Consider the following 26,477-nt stretch of genomic DNA (forward strand, 5'->3'; position numbering starts at 1 on the left):
CAAGAGACGAACAATCAATTATAGACTATACTATAGTGCAAAAAACAGAGAAGAACTGGATAAGAGGCGTAAGGGTGAAAAGGAGTTATGAAATTGGTAGTGACCACTATCTACTAGAAACCACATTCAAAAGCAAAAGAAAAGAAATAAAAAGAAATGAGAACATAAACAGAGAACACAAAGAAATAATAAAAATTTATAAACTAAGGGAAGAAACAACGAAAATAAGATACACAGAAGGGCTAGAGAAAGAAATAGACAATGAACATATAATAACAGAAACAATAGAAGAAGAATGGGGAAAATTTAAAAATGCGATGATAAAAACAGCTAAATCAATATGTGGAACCACAAGAAATAACAACAGAGGGAAACGAACGTCTTGGTGGAACGATGAAGTGAAAAGAGAAATAAAAGAAAAGAAGAAATTATGGAAAGAATACATACAAGACAAAACACAACAAAAATATGAAAATTATAAGAGAAAAAGAACAAAAGTTAAAGAGATAGTTAGGAAAGAGAAAAAGAAAAGTTGGGAAAAATTCGGAGAAAAAATGGAAGAAAACAGCACAGAAAACGTAAAATTATTTTATAGAACACTGAAAAACCTAAGAAGCAACAAAGAAACGAAACTGAAACAAATAATGAACAAGGAAGGAATAATAATAAATGACGATAAAACAATAATGGAAAGATGGAGGGAACATTTCCAGCTGTTACTGAATGGAAATCAAGTGAACACAATGGAGAAGGAAAGCCACATAAAGAGAGTATCCATAAGAAACACGGAAAATCCAGAAACTATAGAAAAAGAAGAACTAGAAGAAGCAATAAGAAAGATAAAGATTGGAAAAGCACCAGGAAGCGATGAAGTAGCACCAGAAATGATGAAATATATAGGAATAAAAGCAAAAGAAAAATTGTTATACATATATAACCTAATATGGAAGAGAAAAGTAATACCCAGAGAATGGACAAATGCAGTAATTATACCTATATACAAAAAAGGAAACACAATAGACTGTAAGAACTATAGAGGTATATCACTACTATGTGTAGCAGCAAAAGTATACGAAACCATAATAGAAAGGAAAATCAGAAAAGAAATAGAACATAAATTAGAGGACGTACAAAGTGGATTCAGGAAAGGACCACAACACACAAGACCATATATTTACCATGCAACAAGTAATAGAAAAAGCATTAAAGAAAAATAGAGAAATATACCTGAGCTTTATAGACATGGAAAAAGCCTTCGACTCAGTCAAAAGAAAAGATATATGGGAAAGCCTAAAGAAGAAGGAAGTAAGCGAAGAACTGATAGAAGCAACAAAGAGTATATACATGAAAACAACAAATACAGTAAGAATGTTAAATATACAGTCAGAACCATTTGAAACAACTCAAGGAGTTAGACAAGGGGGAAGTCTCAGCCCAGTGCTATTCATAAATGTAATAGATGAGATAGTGAAAGAATGTAAGAAAACTTTCAAGAAATACTGCATCGGTTGGAACAGAATGCAAATGATAAACGCTGAGATGTGTATATTTGCAGACGACATAGTATTAATTGCGGAAACAGCAGAAAAACTGAAATACAACTTAGAGAAATGGAACCTAGAAGCAAGCAAATACAACTTAAACGTAAACAAAGAGAAGACTCAGATAATGAAAATATCAAGGAAACAAGGGACGGAAGATCAAATAGAAATAATGATAGACCAACATCAATTAATACAGACAAATTCATACAAATACTTAGGAACAGTAATCAACAACAAAGGAGACATAGAGGACGATCTTAACAACAGAATGGAAAACACAGGAAAACTATTCCAAGCACTAAATAGAGGATTCCTTAATAACAAAGAAATATCAACAAAGACCAAGATGACAATATACAAAACAATATATAGACCTACGGTGACATATGGAGCAGAAAATTGGATATTAAACAAAAGACACCAGAGCAGAATACAGGCAGCAGAGATGAAATACCTCAGAAGAACGATAGGAGTAAAAAGAACAGATAGAATCAGAAATGAAGAAATAAGAGAAAGACTCAAAATCAAGCCGATACTCGACTCAATCAAGAAGAAAAAATTGGCATGGTTCGGACATCTAACCCGGATGGACAATGATAGACAAGTGAAAAGAGTGTGGGAAGCCAAACCAATAGGTAAGAATAGAAGAGGAAGGCCCATCAAAGAATGGAACAGTGACATTTCGCAGATACTGCAGAGTAAGGGTAAGACTTGGCAGGAAGCAACACAGATGGCATCCAATAGGAAGGAATGGAGAAAGTTCGTTAAGAGCTAGGACAATCCAGAAGATTGTAAAATATTGTAATTTATTGAATTGTAATTTAATGAATTGTATTATAAATGGCCCTACACCGAAAGGTACTAATGGGTCTACTGATTAAGTAAGTAAGTAAGTAAAAATAAATAATAATTATTTTTCATGAGGAATCCAAATCTGCAATAAAATATGTGAATTTCCATTTAAGATTTTAAAGTTAACCCCCACATCATCTCCAGGGGGTAGAGTGGAGAGTCGTGTTTGATGTTATTCGATAGGATCTAGAAAAATATGAAATACTTATTTTTTGGTCTTTTATTTGAAAGTGTATTTCTCGAGATATTACATAGACCATTTCTATAATTTACCTATGGTATCACGATAAATCGTTTTTTCGGATTATAGCTCCATCTATCGACAATTCGAAAAAATTTCTCCAGTAAAGGTTGCTTATTTTTACGTAAGCAATTCAAATATGTAATAACAAATTGGCGTTTCCGTTTAATATTTTAAAGTTAGCCTCACTCCACCTCCAGGGGGTGGAGTAAAGGGTCGTGTTTAGTATCATTCAATAGATTTTTGAAAAATATTAAACGCGTATTTTTCAGTTTTTCGATCCAATCTTCATTTCGCGAATTATTCGATCGTCCCAGACGACGAGCTCAACCCTGGGCAGCAGGTACTTCGGAGACCATCGCCCTCATGAAATTTGTGTTCACTGACCTCCAAAACCCCCAAATATAAAAATATAACTCATTTCCGTTAATATTTCCTGAGTTCTAACTTTTTCATTTTCCAGCTCTTCGAGATGCACTTTAAAAATACATTTTCTCATGGACAAAATTTTTTGCTGGAGATCATTTTAGTTCACAAAATTGCCTGACACTCTCTCAAATTGAATGCAAAAAGTTGCATGACGATTCATCTTACTGCACAAAATTCCTAGGTTTTGGGCTTTTTACTGCTTCGTTGCTTCGTCTATCTAATCAATCGATTGGGTTAAGCATTTGCTACCGGACAAATAATTATCATAGATAACTATCGCCCACAAAAGAATAAGCGTTTAAAAGAAACAAGTGTTGGTTTAAACGCAGGTACAATTAATAAAGTTTTGCTCAAAATTATTTATACATTGACTGTTTCTAAATTAAAAACCATACAAGGCTAGCAATGATATGAAAAGAAATAGCATTAACAAACCCATAAATTAAAGACTCTCTTATTAAATAATATCGTAGGCGCATTAAAGACAGCGAAGCATTTACATAAAACATGGCAAAAAACAGATTGACGTCTTCAATTTATGAAAGCATTACTGAAGGCGACACCTTGTGTCATCTCCTACTCGTAATCCTTTGAATCATGGATGAGTTATAGCAAAAAATATACCAAAAACGGATCTAGACTGGATTCAAAGTCGCAAAATCATTCTGTCAGCTATTATTCAATGAACACCATTTTTACATTACCACTAATAGTCTAGGCGCCAAATAGAGGTCACCGTGTCATTTTCAATTCTGATGGACAAACTCAACGGTTTCTTATGGATTTTGGGCTGCTGATTACGAATTTCGAGAGGAGATTTCGATCCGAGTGGTCAAAAAATTGTTATAAACAATTTAATTGTTTATAAATTGTTTATAAGGCTCTGGCTCATAAACTAAAAGAGATAAAAAAAATATTTCAAATAAAATTTGTTCTCGAATAAAAAACGAGGAAACAACCGTTTACTAAACTTACATCCAAAAATTAGAACTCAAGATATTGTAAAATTAGTGCACAATGCAAATTGCAAATTACAAAATAAGTATTTTTCGAAGCTTTACCGATCGTAACTCGGCTTCTACTCATGCAAATGAGCCTTGTAAGGTGTCCTTTTAAAGCTTAATTAAGATGCTTCCAAACAAAGTTTGTTAAATTATTTAATCTTCATTTGTTTTAAAATTATACCCGTTTGAAGTTATAATTTTCTTAAAAAAATTGTACAATAATTTGTTTATAAAGGTTTCAAGCAAACTTGAGCTATAAATATTTATACTTTAATTAACAACAATGATAAAACAACTCAAAAGGAACAACTTGAGCTTACGAAAATGTTCGTAAGTTTATTTTTGGCTAAGATGTCGAAATTTTAATGGCGCGCTATGAGGCGCAAGATTGACTCACACTCAAGTAAGTATGTATTCTTCGACGCTTTATCGATCGTAACTCGGCTTCTACGCATGAAAATGAGCCAATATGTGATATCCATATAAAAATTGATGGAGTTCTTTTGCAGCACCATCATTGCATATAAAACGAGCATTTATAATGTGGCGGCATACACACAATTGACGGGACTTGATGATGCTGCAAAAGAACTAGATCCACTTTATATGGATATCATATAGATAATTAGACTCTGAAGCCTCAAAAAGTTTTAGTTTTACTGCTTACAAGAACAGACTTGTACTACCATGTAACTGTTAAAATTTCGCTAAGAACTTATGCAGATGTAAAAAAGCTAATATTCCCTGTATATCTCTATGCAGATTTGCAGATGCATGAAAAAAATGTTTGTAGAAATAGTATTAATAAATAATATCAACTTACTTTTTAGTTATACTTCTGAAATATTAGTTTTTAATGTTTTTTAATTAGTTTTTTAATATTAGTTTTTAATTTAGTGCAAAAAATAGAAGACAATGTAAATAGAATGAAAGGTGATACGATGTACAGTATGATGATTTAATTATAAGAATTATATGATAAAATTTTATTAGGATCTTCAAAAATGAAAAATGAAGAAATTATAATACATAGATATAATACATAGAAATTATAATTTGCATCGAGAAGTTAGCGCGTGAACCTTTACGCGGTGAGCCGATCTTGCGCCTCATGGCGCGCGCCATTAAAATATCGACATCTTGGCCAAAAATAAACTTATGAACATTTTCATAACCTCAAATTGTTTCCTTTTGAGTTTTTCTATCATTATTGTTTATTAAAGTATAAATGTTTATAGCTCAAATTTGCTTGAAACACTTATAAACAAATGAATGTACAATATTTTTAAGAAAATTATAACTTCAAACGGGTATAACTTTAAAACAAATGAAGATCAGGTAATTTAGTAAACTTTGTTTGGAAGCCTGTTAATTAAGCTTTAAAACGACATCTTCTAAGACTTATTTGCATGCGTAGAAGCCGAGTTACGATCGATAAAGCTTCGAAAAATACTTAGTTTGCAATTTGCAATTTGCATTGTGCACTAATTTTACAATATCTTGAGTTCTAATAGTTAGATTTAAGTTTAGTAAACGGTTTTTTCTTCGTTTTTTATTAAGGAACAAATTTTATTTAAAACATTTTTTTATCTCTTTTAGTTTATGAGCCAGAGCCTTATAAACAATTTATAAACAATTAAATTGTTTATAACAATTTTTTGACCACTCGGATAGAAATCTCCCTTCGAAATTCGTAATCAGGAGCCAAAAATCCATAAGAAACCGTTGAGTTTGTCCATCAGAATTGAATATGACACGGTGACCCCTCTGGCGCCTAGACTATAAGTATATGTATACAATTTACTAGTTTTGTTGGAAATTAGCCATAATTGTACTTTAATAGTTATTTATGTACCAAGTCAGTAAAGTGACTCTTTATCGAACGAGTCTGATATTACGAGAAGAGCGAGCGTAGCGAGCGAGGCGAGTAACAGACGAGTTCGATAAGGAGTCTTTACTGACGTGGTGCATACAAAATTTTATCGCCAACATATATTTTTTAAATTTAATGTCGTCTGAACCTCTGGGGTTATAAACGACAAAAATGGAAAATACATATTACAAATAAAAAGAATTGTAATATTAAGTAAATACATATGTACTAACAAAAAGTATACCTGAAAAATTTGTGATACAATTAAATGTCACTTTTTTCCTATTTCCGTTAAAAACTTTATGACATTGTTGATATTTGTATTGTCTCTAAGAAGCTCAGATATGTCCCTGGGAAGGTTGAGTTTACTTCTCGTTTTCTGGTATATTTGACAATCGGTTAAGATATGTTTTATTGATATAAAATAATATTTGCCAACATAATTTGATACTTGTTTTAACATTTACCTGCAATTTACAATTTAAGAACTTTTTAAATTTTAGACGTCATAATAATTTCATGACAGTGATGACAGATAACTTGCAAGATGGCCGCTTTCGATTATTAATCGATAGTTATCAATATTGAATAATTACTAAATCGGTAAAGTTTTAATTTATTTTATATGAATATAATTACAAAATACTACAGAATTTAACTTTTTGGCATACATTTAATTCATAATATCGCAAATTGCGTACAATATTATTTTCAATAATTAAAGTTAATAAATTATTGTAAGTCCACTCAAATACTCGCCATTCGATTACTGCCATCGACCACTTACATTCAATCCCGGTTAATTGGATTAATCGCGGCAGGTAAAGAAAAATTCTTCTTTCAGTACAATAAAGTGTTACTTTACTGCCGCAAATGGCGGCAAATGAGTACAATAATAAATGATTTTAGTGACGGTTGGCGATAAAATAGTTTATTTGGCTTTTAGAGTTTCACTTCACAATCGTTGTCGAAATATAAATATTTAAATAGAGTTAATTCTTTCTCTCTTTCTTTCAAATTCTATAAATCTACGTATACCAAAATCTAAATATGTATATTTCAAAAAAAAATTAATCATAATCAATTGTAATAGTTTTGTTATGGTAGGGAGCCCAAGCGGGGATTTTTGCAGTTACTCGAGCGCGTCAAAAAATCGTATAAGGAGAAACCTTGTACCCTGTAAATATAACCCTGCCATATATGGACTCTTCATACAGGGAAGTTCGTTAAGGGGGGTCCAAAAAAATATATATCCTCAGAAAAACTCGAAATCGTCAGATTAAGGTAAGGTACGTTAAGTACATGCAGGTCAATATATAGTTCGTCCGCTATAACTTTTCCCATGCGGCACGATTCATTTTCAAACAAATTAAGTCAAAACATAAAGTGAATCGAACGTCGATGTGTATAGGTATACATTTTGTATGCTGTATACTATATACTACACACATCGGCGTACGTTTCACTTTATGTTTTGACTTAATTTGATTGAAAATTAATTGGAAAGAAATCCTTTGTAAAAGGTATAAAAATTTTTTTTTATTAAAAATCCCTTAAAAGGGCTACATCACAACAAAACGTTTTCGATTTTTATAAAAAATCATCATCAGTGTTCGATCTAAAAATAAGTATAACCGATTTAATGAATATAAAGTTATTATTTAAATTTTGACAAAGGTTAGAGCAAGTTGGTTATACTTACAAACTGGATGCTAGCTGAGCCACAAAAGAAAAATATTTGGGTAAAAACCCTTTACATAAAATATAGATGCCTTAAAAGTGCATACTTCAGTAAAAAGGCCTGTGATGGTCACATGGCAAACAGGATAATGCCCTAAGGTAAGGTATACAAGTTTCCCAACACGTGGGATCCAAATTGTGTTGATCACATTTCAATGACTTAATGGCAACTGAATGCAAAATGAGTGATGTTTCTGAAAGGTGTCAAAAGACAGATGGACAACGTGACGTGGAATTTACCCTGTATTCCGACAGCCAACTAGTTGTTAGTAAAATATTTAATGAAAATTTACCTAGTAATAACAAACATCCAACCTATAATTACATTTAAGTAAGTACTTTGAATATGTAAGATGAACGTGAAGTATGAAATGATTTTTATAATGAGAAATAGCCAGAATCTATGCAGCCATCTATACATGTTCCTATTCAAATTGAAGTAAGTCCAACTGTGCTGTTGAAAATTTGATTTACTATGGATTAAAAGGAGTGTTTGGTTTAATTGTACCAATGGCAGAGTAAATTAGAGAGTCTATAGTACTATAGAAACCACAATTAAACCAAACACTCCTTTTAATCCATAGTAAATCAAATTTTCAACAGCACAGTTGGACTTACTTCAATTTGAATAGGAACATGTATAGATGGCTGCATAGATTCTGGCTATTTCTCATTATAAAAATCATTTCATACTTCATGTTTCATCTTACATATTCAAAGTACTTACTTAAATGTAATTATAGCCACAACTTTGTTGATGTTTGTTATTACTAGGTAAATTTTCATTAAATATTTTACTAACAATTAGTTGGCTGTCGGAATACAGGGTAAATTCCACGTCACGTTGTCCATCTGTCTTTTGACACCTTTCAGAAACATCACTCATTTTGCATTCAGTTGCCATTAAGTCATTGAAATGTGATCAACTCAATTTGTATCCCACGTGTTGGGAAACCTGTATACCTTACCTTAGGGCATTATCCTGTTTGCCATGTGACCATCACAGGCCTTTTTCTTGAAGTATGCACTTTTAAGGCATCTATATTTTATGTAAAGGGTTTTTACCCAAATATTTCTCTTTTGTGGCTCAGCTAGCATCCAGTTTGTAAGTATAACCAACTTGCTCTAACCTTTGTCAAAATTTAAATAATAACTTTATATTCATTAAATCGGTTATACTTATTTTTAGATCGAACACTGATGATGATTTTTTATAAAAATCGAAAACGTTTTGTTGTGATGTAGCCCTTTTAAGGGATTTTTAATAAAAAAAAAATTTTTATACCTTTTACAAAGGATTTCTTTCCAATTTTGTGATTGATGGTATACAGCCAACTACAGGAAAACCTTTTTCTTTTCCTTGTGGATTTTGAAAATTAATCGTGCCGCATGGGAAAAGTTATAGCGGACGAACAATATAATTCAATCCTTAGAAATCGTTAGATAAAGATAATATAAGTACATGCAGCACAGTGTATATTTCGAAAATCTGACGATTTGAGCGGGGCGTAAGTAAATGGGCGAGTCACAAAGTTTCACAAAAAGCGAAAAATTCTTGAAATTAGAGTCAGATCGAAAAACTGAAAAATACGTGTTCAATATTTTTCAAAAATTTATCGAATGATATCACACACGATTTTCCACGGAGAGGGGTGGGGGGAAACTTTAAAATTATAAATAGGAAACCGGCGATATTTTGCGAAATTAACATCAGATCAAAAAACTGGAAAATACGTGTTCAATATTTTTTAATAATGACATCAAATGATATCAAACACGATCACCCACGGAAGTAGGGTGGGGGTTACTTTAAAATCTTAAATGGAAGCCCCATTTTTTATTGCAGATTTGGATTCCTTGCGTAAAAATAACTTTTATTTCAGACATTTTTTCGAATTATGAATAGATGGCGCTATAATCGAAAAAAACGATTGTTGGAGATGGAAAATTAAATTAAAAAATTGGAAAGTCCCTACTAAAATGGAAAACTTAACATAACTTTTATTGGTTTTAGGACCTAATCTTCACAATCCAATAGGTCCCCATAACGCTTTAGTTTCTGCAAATTTAGCATCCAATGCTCCCCTACTATAGTAAAATGAGAGAGAAAAACTAATACGATCTTTAATAATTCAAAAGAATGGGAAAATACGCAAATTGACTAAAATCTAATCAGATCTGGCTCAAACGATTAACAAAATCTTTTTGGCATCTAACACGTAGACTGTTTTTTAACCAAAACTAACTACATTGAAAGAATAACAAATAATATCAACATATTTTAAAATCTTTATTGTAGAATTTGTAGTTGCTTCAATAAATACATTATAATTAGAATACAGTCACAGTACTGTAAGTGAACGGAGCTGAATATCTAGGGAAGGATACGACTGGAGCAGACACGTAGGGAGCACTAAAGACGTTTGGAGCAAATTGAGCTACTGGAACCGGTGCAGCAGGTGCAACTGGGAAACTTTGTGGTTGTTCGTCAGCCAATTCCAACTTAGCAGGCTTGGTGTTTTTAGGTTGAGCTCTTTTGGGATCCAAAGGTTCCCTCCTGCTTTCGAAGTCTTCGTTGTTAGGTCTAACTTGCCGTTGTCTGGCAACATAACGTTGTGGCTCGGCAGCTACTATGGGTTCCAAATCTGCTGCTTCTATGGCTACGCTATCTACAGAGGGTTGTTGAACTACACCTACAGCTGGTTGTACTAGTGGTGCTAGAAGTGGTTCTTTTCTGACGACAGCTACGAACCCATTTATGGGGTCTGCTCTGTATTGTACGATTCTTCTGGTACCGTCTGGATCGTTCAGACTGTATTCACCAGTAACGACATCTCCGTTGCGGTTTTCAGTTTGTCTCTTCGAATCACCGGTTAAGGTATCTTGGACATCGTAGGCAAAGGAGTATTCGGGGTTTTCTGCAGGAACTGCTGCGACTACTGGTGGGGTTCGTTGGACTACTGGTTGGACAGCAGCCTGAACGAGGCAAAGGGAGGCAATAGAAATTATAATCTAAAAAAATAGAAAAAAAAATTAATAAATATCAAGCTTTATTGATGTGTGCTTAATATCAGCTAGGTAGACTAAATAGTTTGTAAGTTATTAAATTTGCTGTCCCCGGAGGGCAATTATTTAAACAACTGTACTTGTCCAAACATTCTTTGAGGTTTCAGTTTTAAGATAAATTAAAAAAATTTAGTTTTCTATCAAAATTTTTATTCAAAAAACCATTTAAAGAGGGCTGACTTTTATAACATTTATAAATGCTTTGATTTGTTTATGGTTAAGAAAAAGAAAAATCTTGTTATTCGTTGGTACCTGTAGAGCCCATCATAATATTCCACAACACCACATTAAAATTAAAAATCAAGCTATGGATCAAGGTACTGTGAAAAATTTTGTCATTATATGGAAGTTATCAGAAACATTTTCGGTAATATGAAAGAAAAAAAACTACTATACATGTATCGCAAACCATGAGATTGGCTGGTAAAGCTTGGCGAAATGTAGTACGTACCATAAAGTGACAACCTTTCATAGATGTATCAATCAGCCAATGAAAAAGAAGAATTGTTTATAAAGAGGAAAAAGAAGAAAAGCCTCTTAAAGTATCATAAGTATAAAGACTCATAAGTACCAAAAAATTGATACTTATGATTTAGATGATACATCTAGATAGATAGATAAGACTTAAATAACACTCCGTGAGCTTCATGGGTGTTTGTCAAAGAAGCAAGAATAGCAGATTTTATGGAATTTTATAGAGCGAACCAGCAACTCCCAAGACAAAAGAATTACCTGCTCTTTATACCCAGGAGATTCACTCAACGAAAAAGGTACGTAATATCAATAAAAATATTAATTCAGACAACAAACGCAATACTTAAAATTTGTCCAATTCTTGGTTTTATTGGAACAACAAAGCGATATTCATCAATTCATTATTTTCGTTAGTTGAGCCAATGTATTACGTTTATTGAATGGATGAACATTCATTATGTAAACCATAATATCACTTTATTGATATTACGAACTCTGTTCATTGAGTCAACGAACACTATTCATTGAAACAACAACATCTTTAATTGACCGACGAAGACTATTCGTTGTGTCAATAACAGTGTTATTTCTCCTAACGTATTTCGTTTATTTTTACAATTATTTCCGTTTATTCTTACAATTAATTCCGTTTATTCCCACAATAAATACAGTTATTCTTACAAGCAATTCTATTCATTCTTCAACAATCAGTTTCGTTCATTCCTACTATGAACGTATTTTATATTAATAATTACTGAATGCATTAGCCCAATGTATGATATTGATTAATAATAATTTTTTAAATCCCCCTTTTTTGCCCTAAACCTAATGGATTTTACACTGTGTGATTTCTCATAATATGAGAAATCATAAATATTATGATTTCACTTAAGTGCGCTGGAATAAGTGTTACACTCCCCCCTCCCCCCCTTATTAACTTATTTATTTTTAGCACGTGAGCAAAATGCCCGAACAGGTCGATTCATAAAATAATCAAAGTATATTATAACATCAATGTTTCGAACTTTACACGATCCCTCTTCAGGTGACAGGCATAACTTTGATTTTTTTAAATGGGAAAGTACATCATGTGACAGCTTATTTAAAAGCGTTTGAAATATTGATTCCAAAAATGTATAACACTTTAATCCTTTTTGAGAGCGCAGGTGCAAAATTTCGATCGATTTCTTTTTAAACGCATTCATTTTTTTTTGGAATCCTAAGAAAACTGATAAGTATTTTTGAAAAATTTAAACGCAGAATAAATGATTATATTATTACCGAGGGCCGAAAGTCCCTTATATCAAACAAAAAGTTTCTTTTGAATGGTATATTTAAAATTAAAAATCATACTAAATTTTCTCTTTTTCACCCCTGTGACTTATTAAAATAATCATTATAGAATTTCTCAGGGACTTCAGACCCTCGATGATACTGTAATATTTTATTCTGCGTTTAAATTTTCAAAAATACTAATTAGTTTTCTCAGAATTAGAAAAAAATTTAAAAAGAACTCGACCGAAATTTCACGATAATAGACACACGAAATCTTCCTTCTACTACGGACTACACTTCGAAACGAAATTAAATTATTATTTGGCACTTTGGCAGAGGTAACAGCATTGTTTAACAAAGAATTCTCTTTTAAACAATGGTAACACAGAGAAGATAGGTGTATCACGATAAGGAAAAGCCGTTACATTTCAAATGGTCAAGCAAAATATTTATTGTCTCAACAACTACGTTTATTGTCACCACGACCTCATTGATTGTGGTTATTAAACGCAGTAGTAGATTTATTAATGCATTCGTTGTCACAACATTCAGTTTACATCTATACAATAATCATATATTACTCTATATTAACAACCTTTTTACATTGTTTTAATTAAATCTGTAGGTTGTCACGATAACCCAAGGTAATTTAGAACCAGAATTAACATTATTTATTAAATATACGAAACTAAGTTATTGGCTGAATAATTTGAGTGTTATTGATTAATGTACTCTAGTTATTTTCACAATTATTATTCAATCATTGTGACAATAACCAAATACATTCGTCAAGGTCTAAAAGTTCGTTGAAACAAAAAATTAAATTAAAAACGAAATACTATTCAATAATCACTGTTAATCAATATTACGAACTAAATTTTTTTGAGTGTTGCTAGAGATAGAGAACTGTTACTCAAAATTAGTAAAAATGAATCCCAATCTCTATATATGTCGAATCAAATGTCGAAATCTCTATAACCGAATTGTTTGGCATCTTCCTTGATATTTGACTTATAACGGTTGTACTCTAATTAATAGATTCATAGAGTAGAGTATAAATAAAACAGGAATACCACTGCTGAGAAACTGTCATAACCAGAACAGCCAAGAAACGCTTGAAGTTCCTTTATGAGTCAGTAAAAATTCTAAAAATTTGTTTAGCTTACCTTAGTAAACATTTTTACACCAAAATGATCGATCAAACTGATACTGCTTTCAACGATAACATATCGTTTTATACTAATATCGACATTGGCCAAATGATGCATCAGAATACATAACGAACCGTTTTGCAATGCCCTAAGACAATACCATTATGTTTTGTTCTTGACTTATTTTTACAGTTATTGGCAATATATTCTTAAAAACAATTTCGATATTTACTTGAAGAATATTCGATGGAATTTAATTCAATCAAATTGGGGTGAAGGCGATAAAATAATCAATATTCTAATCTACGTTATTAAAATTGACTGGTCGTGATGAAAGTTAAGAATGTGATTTTAATATGTATTGTATGCACGAATAATTTGGGCAGGCGATGTATTGAGTAGTAGTTTGTCATTTTTACTATTCAATTGATGTACGGTTCAGGTGTTGAGATTTATGGCTAGGGTCACTGATGAGTTTGCGATTGGAATATTTAATAATATAGACCAATATTGGATAATACTAAAGTGAATTTAAGATAATTTAAGGTTTTCTTTTTAAATAAAAATAAATGAAGAAGACAACCAGTTGACTCCGAAATCTACGAATTCTTTTTCAGAAAAATTGGGTAAATATACAAGTGGTAATGACGAAAAAGAAGACATGTCAATTACAAAATTAATAGGGTTCTTTCTTACACCAAATAGAACTTAAATCCCAAGTTTTAAGACTTTAGAAATTTTAAGATAAAAAAACTGTTTAAGAATTAGCGAGAGAATGAAGGCGAAGAAGAAGAAGAAGAAGTTTTGTCGATCTACTAATCAAAGATCATTGTATACCATTAAAAACTTACGTGCCAAGCTTCAGAACTCCAGAAGTTTGCTTTCAACAAAATTAATAGGCCTAAAGCCCGTTATGGTTTGACCTGACTGTGCTTACCACTGGACAATCTTCCACAGAGTTGCACAGGTTACTGGAGTTCACCACGTGGAGGTGAGAGTTAGAATTAAGTAAAAGGGTGACGATATCAGAACACAACGTCACATTTTATGGATAACTACCCATTTAAACCCCAAAAATGCATTGTTTACCTATGTTTTCAAAAAGCCGACAGTCTTATCTCTTAATATTCGATATCTTATATAGCCTCCTCGGTTTGATCATTATAATTCTTTAATATAATTAAGCAGTCACACAATTTGTACTAAATTGCCTTTCACTACTTTCTTGACCACAGTAACAAATCTGGTTATATCAATCTGTTACTGCAGGGTGTGATAATGTATGTCTAACCTTTAGAGATGTATTCTTCTGTAGGTGATGGCATACGGCATACCTACCTCCTTATAACATGTATTTGAGTATGGTGTATTCCACGAATCTACGACCGTTTTGGATTATCGCGACAACGAATATATTAGTGTGCAACATAAGAAGTACAAAAGTATTTTTCTCTAATAATTACTCCAATAAACTTTATTACTATATAATTTGCAATTTACTTTCGTTCTTCATATTTTGCACAGTAAAATATTCGTTGTCGCGATAATCCTAGAGGGTCGTATGTGGAATGGGTATACCGTATACCAAAAGATTTTAAAGCTCTTTATGCACATAGTTAAAAAGATCACGAATTTATCTATACTGTATGTTTAACGTTCCATTTGCTTGCTTCAGATAACGTTTTTATTAATTTTATCATATTTATCTTCTTCTTTTACTTTAGGTTCCGTCTCTAATAGAGGTTAGCATGTTAGTCTGTAAATTCGTCCAATAATGATTCTTGGTCAACATAAAACTACTAAAACAGTCAGACATTGTTAGCTTCTGATCATTTTCTTTGATTATGTAAAGTAATGTTAAAATCAGTTAGGCCACTCTGGCTCTCATGGCCTTAATTGTATGTCAAAAAATGCGCAATAACTACCTCTTAATACCAACCAAATTTCAATTGCATATTTCAACCGGTTTTAGAGCAATAAATAAATCGTCAGTTTTTAAGAATAATTTCAACATCCCGTATCTCGGAAAGGAAGTATTTGCGGACATATGTTAATAAAGCAAACGGTCATTATTTTTTCATGCAGAATTAGCCCTTAAAGTTTGTCGCACTTATTTAAAAACACCCTGTATTGATGAAGAACATGGCTACTTGTTAAAGTACCTAACTTTTTTATTATCCAACATGAGCGAATGAATCAATAAACAGAATATTAAGAAAATCTGAGGTTATAGTTGAGTTTTAATTTCAGTATTTTATAAATGCTAGAATATTCCAAAAAGTGTGGTGAACTTTGAGAAAAAAACACAGTTTAATTGGTACACCCGGTATACAGTGACAATTCACCTGTGTAGCAACAGTTTTACTAGAGCGGCATTGTTATAGAATAAGGCTATGTTAAAAAAAATCACTTAAATCGGAAAACAGGTTCAGGAAATTCGAGACATCAAAAATGACCCATTTTTGAGGTGGTGCGTTAATTTCTTGGAGTAGTGTATTTTTACAAAATATTTTCATACTATCGTTTACCAATATGTACTTATATTTGAAGCTATTATTGAAAAGTATAAGAATAAAATGTATAACTACTGAAAAAACTAAAAACATTTTTTGGTTATGTCCGTTATGCTTTATTGGATAGATTTCGAAGAAGTAAAAGTATATCTCCGATTTTCATGTATGGGCCACAATAGTCTATCAATATATATCAGCGCTTGAACAGACACATTCTCTTAATCCTAAAATATGTTTGTTTTTTCTTTCAACATAATATTTTATGGAACCGTCTCTCCAGATAACGGCCTTGTTTCGTGTCGTAAAGCAACCACTTTAACGCAAAATCCAATAAGCAGTAAAGCCTCCTTGAAGCAAGAGTATAATGCGGAGGTTTTTTTATCCAAAAATACATTTTAGGTCCTAAAAGGAAATAAATAAAAAGCTGCGTGCAGGTGGAAAAAAAATCTCAACCTGAATTAGGAGATTTACATCTTTTGGTAACTTGATTAGATTCGTAAAAATGCTGGATGTTAAAAAGCGACTAATAGGCCTGGATCCCTCGTACCAAAAAATTAGATTAATAGCAATCTGAAAATTTGTTAATAGCTTAAAGGTGTCTAGTTGGACAAACTTTAATGTATGAGAACACTGGAACAGGGGAAGTTCTGGGAACAGGGATTCTAATCGTGGAACGTGGCATCCTGAGAAGTTTATGATTGTGAAAACTAGCATGTTGTTTTTAAGTTTATTCAATAGCAAACTTTATATAATATGAAAAATGTTTATCCGACAAATATATTGGGCATTTTATTAAGTCCGACACGTAGAACATGTTCGAAACCTGTAACCTGTTCCATAATTAAAACTTCCCCTCTTCCAGTGTTCCCCTACATCAAAGTTTTTCCAACTAGACACCGTTAAGCTATTAACAAATTTTCAGCTTGCTACTAGAGAGATTTTGCACCTCTTATTTTGCAATTCCGTTATGGTTATCGTTATACTCCGTCTGCGCAGTAGCGAATATGATCCGTTATCGTTATTAAACATAAGGGATTCCGTAATTAGAGAGTTTTTGTTGCTACGTAACGTAACGCATCTCCGTATACGTAAAGCAACTAACGTGTCGTAGAGGATGAATGTTAAAATAGGTAGTTTTTGTAATTACCTTAACGTAACGTAAAGCAAATCGTAAAGTCATTTTTAAATTTCGTTGACATTAAAAAAATAAAACAATGTTCACACCATATACAATTAATATACAAATGTAAAAAAAAGATAAATGAATGATGAAATTGTATGGTTTTAATTGCTTCTATTTAAATACTTATAAAAATATTATTTTTTCTTAGGTTAAAATTTTTTTATTTTTGTTTATACCTACTTTTTTTAGTTGTAAATTATTGTACCTGCATTAGAATTCCAGTATAATGTAAATAGTTTGGTAATATTTATTTGAAAATTCCACACCTGTAATTTTGAACCAATCAAAATACATTATTTTGACAGATCACCATGGCAACGGAGGTATTTTATCGGAAATATTTTGCTCGTGGGGTACCCAACAGCGAATTATAGTGGAAATTTTTTGACGTTTACAATAACAGAACATTTTTGACAGACTGGTTTTTATTTGTTTACATAATTTAGTTTTGATTCATTTTCTATCACTTGTAGTTACTCAAAACTTATGAAAAATTGAAGAATATACTATTTTCTATCTTGAAATGGTATTCCCATGCAACTACAATGAGTAGAAATTACGAATTTGAAAGCCTAAATAATTGCTGACAAAGCTATGGCGCGCTATTAATCTGTTCATGCAGCTTTGGATTTTCAAATGCAAATTTGGTGTGGAATTTTCTTACCGAATACCACGCGAAGTCAAATTAATATCCGGAAATTTTTTTTTGATCATGAATATTTTTAGAAAATTTCCCTCGTCTGCGACTCGGGAAATTTTCAAAATATTCATGATCTCAAAAAAATTTCCGGAAATAATTTGACCTCTAGTGGTATTACTAGTGAAAATTTTACTGAAACTACGTCATTTGTTTATCTAGTTATTAATTGTGGTAATAACTGTATTTCTTAAATTAATACAAGATTTGTTTGTTTTGCTTTATTAATAGACAACTTAAAAACAATAAAATTTTAAATCTATTATGAAGTTCCAATTTCCAATTACAAACACAGAATAATTTTACTCAAATAGACTAAACCAATAACCAATATAACCTTAAAATGTTTATAAACGGGTAGTACGCTGATGAAATGTTCATTTGGTAGGTAATCGGACAAGATCCTCGTGTGCATTCATTGACTTTCGTCTCGATGGGGATGCGTTCTCACGTACGTATCAGAGCGTTACTAGGGAGTTTTTGTTGCTACGTAACGTACGCATCTCCGTATACGTAAAGCAACTAACGTGTCGTAGAGGATGAATGTTAAAATAGGTAGTTTTTGTAACTGCCTTAACGTAACGCAAAGCAAATCGTAAAGTCACTTTTAAATTCCGTTGACATTCAAAAAAATAAAACAATGTTCACACAATATACAATTAATATACAAATGTAAAAAAAGATAAATGAATGATGAAATTGTATGGTTTTAATTGCTTCTATTTAAATATAAAAATATTATTTTTCCTTAGGTTAAAATTTTTTTATTTTTGTTTATACCTACTTTTTAGTTGTAAATTATTGTATACCTACATCAGAATTTCAGTAGGTATAATGTAAATAGTGTGGTAATATTTATTTGAAAATTTTACTGAAACTAGGTCATTTGTTTATCTAGTTATTAATTGTGGTGATCACTGTATTTCTTAAATTAATACAAGATTTGTTTGTTTTGCTTTATTAATAGACAACTTAAAAACAATAAAATTTTAAATCTATTATGAAGTTCCAATTTCCAATTACAAACAGAATAATTTTACTCAAATAGACTAAACCAATAACCAATATAACCTTAAAATGTTTATAAACGGATAGTACGCTGATGAAATGTTCATTTGGTAGGTAATCGGGCAAGATCCTCGTGTGCATTCGGTGACTTTCGGCTCGATAGGGATGCGTATGAACCTAACGTACCAGCCCGTAACCTTAGGTAATACGTATCGCGATACGGGAGTTCAACCATTAATGCGCAAGCGTATATGTCAAAAAGATGCGTTACGTTTACGTATTTGTGTGCACAAAAACTCCCTATTTACGGAGGTTTAAAGTAGTGCTTATCGTTATCGTTATAGTAATGGTTAAATTGCTTTGTTGCCAGAATGTAAAAAAATCAGTAAAATTACATTTACATAGATTCTAATTTTGATGACCTATAAATTAAAATATCAAAAACAGTTCAAGTATATGCTTAAAATTACAATAACGCTGTGAAGTGAGGTTATGTTTAAATAACGATAATGATGACACGAAAAAACTACTTGACAGGCTGCAAAAACTCTGCTTTTTAACGTTGCCGTAATCGTTATGCTTAATAAAGTTAACCATAGCGGAGCCAAAATCAGCGGTTATTTTAAGAGGTGCAAAATCTCTCTATTAATAAACTTTTTTGAAGTTATACTTCTTTAGGCACGAGGGTGAATTTTTATTTTGCCGGGCGCATGCGCACACCGACAGTATGGTATTATAGTCGCTCAAACTTTATACGGGATCTGATTGGGTGTTAAAATCATCTGTCAGTATTTGTTCAAATGGATATTATGCATAAACAAATGTTGTGTATATTAGTTTTTATTGTTGTGAGGACAGAGACAAAAAGTAAGTTTATAATTATTGTAGTGACTTTTTAAATAGTTTTTAAAAGCAACAGGTACGTACCTTATTGTAAATGTTTCAGTACTGTAATAAAAAATTACAAATTAAATACCTATTTGGAAAATGTACCTACCTAGCTAATCTAGCTAGGTAATGCTTTGATTTACCAACAAATATCTCCATCTAATATACTGCTTTTTTAGTCTATATTTTGTTGTATTTTAATTCCACAAAAATCAAACTTATTTGATTAAACTAAGAGAATAAGCAACTGTCAAAAATTTTTAAAACGTTTAGATGCTATATCTTCCCACTTCATTCACGTGTCTCTGTAGTTAAGTTCTACGTGGGGTGAGTTCAAAATAATCTAACAACATGATAGACGCAGGCTCAATTCCCAATGCAAATTTTTATTATTTTAATTTTTTTTATACATTTTATGATTGTAAGTATATTTATTGTCGGCTATGCCATGGACGGCTATGCTGACAAATGTGGCAGTCCTTAAGAGAGCAAATGCTACCCGTGAGCTGCTTGATAACATCAAATATAGAAAGATGGCCTATTTTGGACACGTAGTAAGGGGAGACCGGTATAATATTCTTCAACTTATTATGATGGGTAAAATCGAAGGACGCAGAGGAATTGGTAGAAAGCAGGCCTCTTGGTTGAAGAATATCCGGGAGTGGACAGGAATAAAGAAAGCAGAACACCTATTTAGAATAGCTCGAGACAGAGACAGTTTCGCCATGTTAATCGCCAACGTCAAGGGGACTTGATAGGGCACGTTAAGAAGAAGAAGAAGTATATTTATTATATTTTTTTTCAGAAAATAAGTATTTAGTTAAAATTTTCTCAACAATTGTTCAGAAATCATTTCTTTGTTTCATGTTTCAATGTGTTTGCGTGTGTTTTATTATTTTATTTTTTTAATTTTTGGTAGGTATTGTTTTAATAAATACTTTTGGAAAGTAGTAAGTATTAAAATAAGTTTAATATTTAAATAAAATATAAATGAACTGTTTAAAGTATATTGATTTCGTTAAAATCATATAATAGAAATATAACTTTTTACGTGCGTACAAAGTACACACATATTCTTTTTTTGGTACGCAGGATCCAGGCCTAGGGATCGTAAGAAGCGGCTGAATGTATAGCAGATCTTTATTTATGTTTTAAAATTAAATTTAGCGTGGTCCTTGTTCTGATGCTAAAATTTCATCAAAAATAAAAAAGACCACCAAATATAGTCAGGTTCTCTGCATTAATTTAAGAAAAAAAAAGCTCCAAGTGCTACTGATTTTGTAAAAGTAGGAGATTTTTACTGAAGAGGTATTCTTAAAACAATTTAACGATAAAACACTGAAACACTTTTGCTTTCAGTACTTCAATACTATAATACAAAATGTATTATAAGTTAATATCACCACAGCTATTTTGGTAGAATGCCTTGTTTGCATTGAAGTCTCTAACTGAATAGGTTAAGGAATAAGGAACTCTTTTCAAAATTATATCTGTATTCTTTAATTTATTAATTTTCATAGACTCTAGTAAAGATAGCTAAAGGCCTATATTTTGAATATGAAGAACTTGAAATTGTTCATTAAAAGAATGATTATGATCTATAAGGTGACGTACATAGGTATAATCTGCTTTTCTATTATTGAAAGCCTTTTTGTGTTCTACTTTACGTTTGTCAAAGGTTCTGACAGTTTGACTGATGTTACGATGATTCTGTAAAATGGCATATAGTTTTATCTATTGCAAAGTGTTCTCATGTAACTCTTACATTAGAACTTAGTTTACTCTTGCAATAGAACCTTCTACGATTATGATTTTAATAATAATTTCTTATATTATTGCTCATAGAATTCATTCAATTACGGTATTATCATATTTCATTTTTTAAGTACTGGTTCCCAAGATAAAGAGACTGGTCCACGTTGTTGGGATACCCTGTATATTATTTACAAAAAAAAACTAAATTGGCCCTTTAGTGGAGTCAATGAAGGTGGATATGAGTTATTACCTCAGATTTCGTGAACCTCGATCGATTTTCATAAAAATTCGTGAGTGGTTAAAGGATACCTCAAGGAACAAAGGTGACATAGTGCCAACTTGCGCTTTTTGCATTTTAGGGGTGAAATACACCACTTTTTTTAAAATTATTTTTTAGATTTCTGAAAGTGCAGTCACTGTAAGTTTTCACTTCCTATTTTGTTGAACCTTCATCGATTTTCATGAAAATCGGTAAGTAGTTAGAGGATACCTCAAGCAATAAATGATATATAGCATCAACTTGCGCTTTTGCATTTTAGGGGTGTAATACACCCCTACTTTTTAAATTGTAAAAAATGCAGATTTCCGCATTATGGCGCAAGTAATCTCGTTTAATCAAGAAAAATAAATATTTTTTTTTATATTTATGTGCATGAATTACATTTTTTTTTATTTTTCAAACCTTATAGCAACCAAAAATCCGAAAATTAACAAGTCGAAAATCACGAAAACCTTATTCTTCTATATTTCTGAAAGTGTAGTCACTGAATGTTTTCACCCACGATTTCTTTGAACCTTCATCGATTTTCATGAAAATTGTTGATTAGTTAGAGGATACTTCAAAAAACAAAAGTGATATGGCACCAAGTTGCGCTTTCTGCATTTTAGGGGTGAAATCCACCTTTTTTTTTAATGATAAAAATGCAGATTTCAGCATTCTGGCTCAAGCAATTTCGTTTAATTAAGTAACATAAATATTTTTTTACATTTATGTGCATGATTTATAATTTTTATTAATTTTTTTAACCTTATAGCAACCAAAAATCAGAAAATTAGCAAATCGACAATCACGAAAAAAATTAATCTTTTATATTTCCAAAAAGGCAGTCACTGAAGGTTTTCACCCCTGATTTCGTTGAACCTCCATCAATTTTCATGAAAATTGGTAAGTAGTTAGAGAATACCTCAAGAAACAAAAATGATGTGGTACCAACTTGCGCTTTTATCCTGGGGGTGGATGTTACCCCTTCTCATGGGTGAACACTATTTTATTAAATATAACCCCATAATTAGATAGAGGAGTAAATTCTAAGCAAACTTTCTTTTATCAAGTTTATAAATTTTTTATTTAAATAATATTTCATAATTTAATAAAATATTATTGGTGCAGTAAAACCTGACAATAACGGCCACTAAAAATAGAAAACAATTGGCCGTTATAGAAATGTGGCCGCTAATGCTAGGTTTCCTTTTCCACAAATACATAAAATATAATTGAAAATTTATTTATTTTAGTAATTAAAGCAAATCTAATTAAATATAATTCTACAAACAAACGGAACATACTAAAACTAAATTTAATTTACTACAATATAAAACAATATCTATACGAAAAAACAACTACAAGAAAAACAGAATTTTTGTTTGTTTTACATTTTTTTAGATAAACGAAACATACTAAAACTAATTTAATATAGGTAATACATAATATAAAACAACATACTATAGCTACTACGAAAAATACGCTTATCACTAAAGTATCGTCGTGTTTCCATGCTATATTCAACAAAACCAATTTGGTAGGGCCTTTAATTAGATATCGCAAATCACTTTGGCTGATTTTGTCTGCATATATATTATGTTTGAGGAATCCCTTTTTTTTTGTGAGACTGGATATAGGACATTTCTCAAGTATGAATTCACATTCATGGTATATCGTTGCTATACAGGGATAATAATCTGTGCAATGTTATGGTACAGGCTACGTTAAATATGAAGTAAATGTGGAAGCATTATAACACTGGTTATTCATTTCAATTTAATTTGATTGTTTTTTAATCGTCTACAATATTTAAAATAATTAAAAACATAAAGTTAGGAATTTCAAAAATAAATTCAGTTCTCACTGGCAGGGTGGGAAATAATAAAGTGACATACAATAGAATTTCATTACAATGCTCATTACAGGCATTACAGGCCGCTCCGTTTGAGAAAACTCATACTCTCAAACTTTGAGAAAACACTCATTCAGTTTCGACCAACCCTGTATTAGCTAAAATTAAACGTTTTGCTAGATTAATAATTTTTAACAATAATAGATTATATTAAAAATCACTTGAACATAAATTGATTTTCTGATGTCAATGATGAAATTTGAAAATAAAAACGTAATTATCTTTTAAACTACTTCGTATAACATCACAAAACCTTATATTTTAAGAAATAAAACATAGAGAAGAATCCAAAAATATAAAAATATACAGGGTGTTCCATTAAACAAAAGATAATTTTGTTTCACCCTGTCAATATGGGTGGCCCTGTATATTTGGAAATGTATTTAAATTCTGATATTATCTATGCCCCAATGTCACCTAAATAAACTTTTTTCGTATCTCCTACAACAAACGACCAATTGGACTTCCCACAACCTGTATACATACAAAATCTCCGCTATAAAATTTTTTCAAAGAAAATGTTATTGGTTTTTTTAAAATAACTCCGTTAAATTTTGAAATATGAGATTTATCCAAAAACCATTACAAAGCTAAGTAAAAGTTCTATAACACTGTATTAAACATAATTTTGTAAATCCTTTATTTTTTTTTTAAATACAAGGTGAAAGGGCCCCGGTTACATGGTTCTCGCAGTAAAATTTAGGTTTTAAATGTTTCTATCTCGGTTATTTTTTGTCGTAAAAAAATATTAAAAAAATAAAAAGCTTAAATAAAGTTAAAACTAAAATTTTGTTTTCAACCATTTTTTAAGTATATCGAGTATTTTTGGAGTTATTATCAAAAGAAAATGAAATTCACGAAAATTTGAAAAATTCTAATTTTTTTAATCGTATTTTTTTTCAAAATTATGCATTCTAAACCGGTCAAAATTGTTGAAGTTATTACTCATGTTAAAATAAATATAGTTTTAAATGGGTTACTATAAATTTTAATTTTTGTGGAAATGACGTATGTTTCATTTTTCATTCTTCCCTAAAAAATCTGAAAGGGTCCTCTTATTTCCATCATAACTTGCTTAATTTTGATGCTATCGACTTCTTATATAGCTTTTTGATAGTTACCTTTAAGTACTTTATTAACATGTTTAATATCTATATTTAACAAAGTGCATCGTTTTCCTGTTATTTAAGCTTGAACACTAAGATTTGAGTACTCGCGGAAAAAAAATATACATTCAATTGCATATAACTCACTTTGTATATGTAATAAAGGATTTTTAGAATAAGGAGCTTATTTATTTTTATATTGTCTTTGATTTTGATAATAACAACTTTTTTGAAGAAACTTATGGTTTTTGAGTTATTTATGAAAAACTGCTTTAAAACATGGATTTTTTTCAGGAAAAATCAAAACTTTTGATCTTTAATAACTCAAAAACTATTGATTTATTGAAATAACTTTATATAACAAATTTTACTTATAATTTGTCCCTCTATCGATTAGTGGTATTATTTTTAATAAAATAATTTCCACCCCCGAGAAGGGGTGGCATCCTCCCCCAGGGTAAAAGCGCAAGTTGGCACCATGTCACTTTTGTTTCTTGAGGTATCCTCTACATTCTTACCAATTTTCATGAAAATCGATGGAGGTTCAACGAAATCGGAGGTGAAAACCTTCATTGACTCCACTACTTAACATTATTGAATTGATAACTAATACTGTCAATAATAGAGATTCTTGTATTCAAACTTGTATTCTTAAAATTAAAATTATATCGCAGAATGAAAGATTACGTTCTGACCGAGGGGAGAAAGTCCCTGAAAACTTTTATAATGTTTATTTTAATAAATTACAGGGGTGAAAAACTAAGAGAAAATGTAGTGTGATTTTTTATTTCAAATAGCTCATTCAAAATAAACTTTTTATTTATTCTAAGGGACTTTCGGCCCTCGGTAATAATTTAGTCTTTCATTCTTCGTTTAAATTTTTTAAAAATATTTATTAGTTTTTTCAGTATCCGAAAAAAATGGATACCATGTCCATGGTGATATTTTCCAAATCAAACATTCGCTATCTTTGTCATACAACGCACTGAGTCAAATAGAATATGATGACAAAACTGTCACAATTTTAAATATTTGACATGGCATCGGGAATATTTTGAGTTGTTGATTAAATAATACTGATAGTGTATTTGATAAATAATTGATTTAAGACCTGAACTTAATAAAAAGATATTTATTTTTTATTATTTATGGAAGATCCAAGCAGAGCATACGTCAGGATATATTATATGATCCAAGAAGATAAAGGCAGTTTTTATTTATATTTGATTCAGAGTTGGACTACCATCTCCATATAGCTATTTCAGCATCCTCATGCATCCTCAGTGAAGCTATGCAGTCACAACTCTGAAAGAAATATAAACAATCTGCCTATTTAAGGGAAACCATCGCGATACAATGATTTCACCTTTTGAGACGCAATCTAGCGACATCTCTCGTATTACGAGGAAAACAACGAAAAGCCCTAGATACAAAGTTTACTACTTTTTAAACAATTAGAATAATTGAAATAAAAATATAATAAACAATATTTTAAATCTAAGAC

At 31.0% G+C, this 26,477-nt stretch overlaps 2 protein-coding genes across 12 annotated transcripts in view; one reads left to right on the plus strand and one right to left on the minus strand.

The window, feature by feature from the left end:
* Positions 1-26,477, plus strand: part of LOC114338023 (disks large 1 tumor suppressor protein) — a 1,799,868-nt gene that overhangs the window by 542,187 nt on the left and 1,231,204 nt on the right. The gene's annotated exons all lie outside the window — the stretch shown is intronic.
* Positions 9,955-13,715, minus strand: LOC114340988 (cuticle protein 21-like). The gene is made up of 2 exons (XM_028291773.2): positions 13,665-13,715; positions 9,955-10,695 (listed from the first exon to the last, which is right to left on the minus strand). Exons 1-2 carry the CDS (start codon positions 13,674-13,676, stop codon positions 10,015-10,017), a joined length of 693 nt encoding a protein of 230 aa, XP_028147574.1. The 5' UTR covers positions 13,677-13,715; the 3' UTR covers positions 9,955-10,014.

Source organism: Diabrotica virgifera, chromosome 2, assembly GCF_917563875.1.
Source record: "Diabrotica virgifera virgifera chromosome 2, PGI_DIABVI_V3a".
Classification (NCBI taxonomy): Eukaryota; Metazoa; Arthropoda; class Insecta; order Coleoptera; family Chrysomelidae; genus Diabrotica; species Diabrotica virgifera.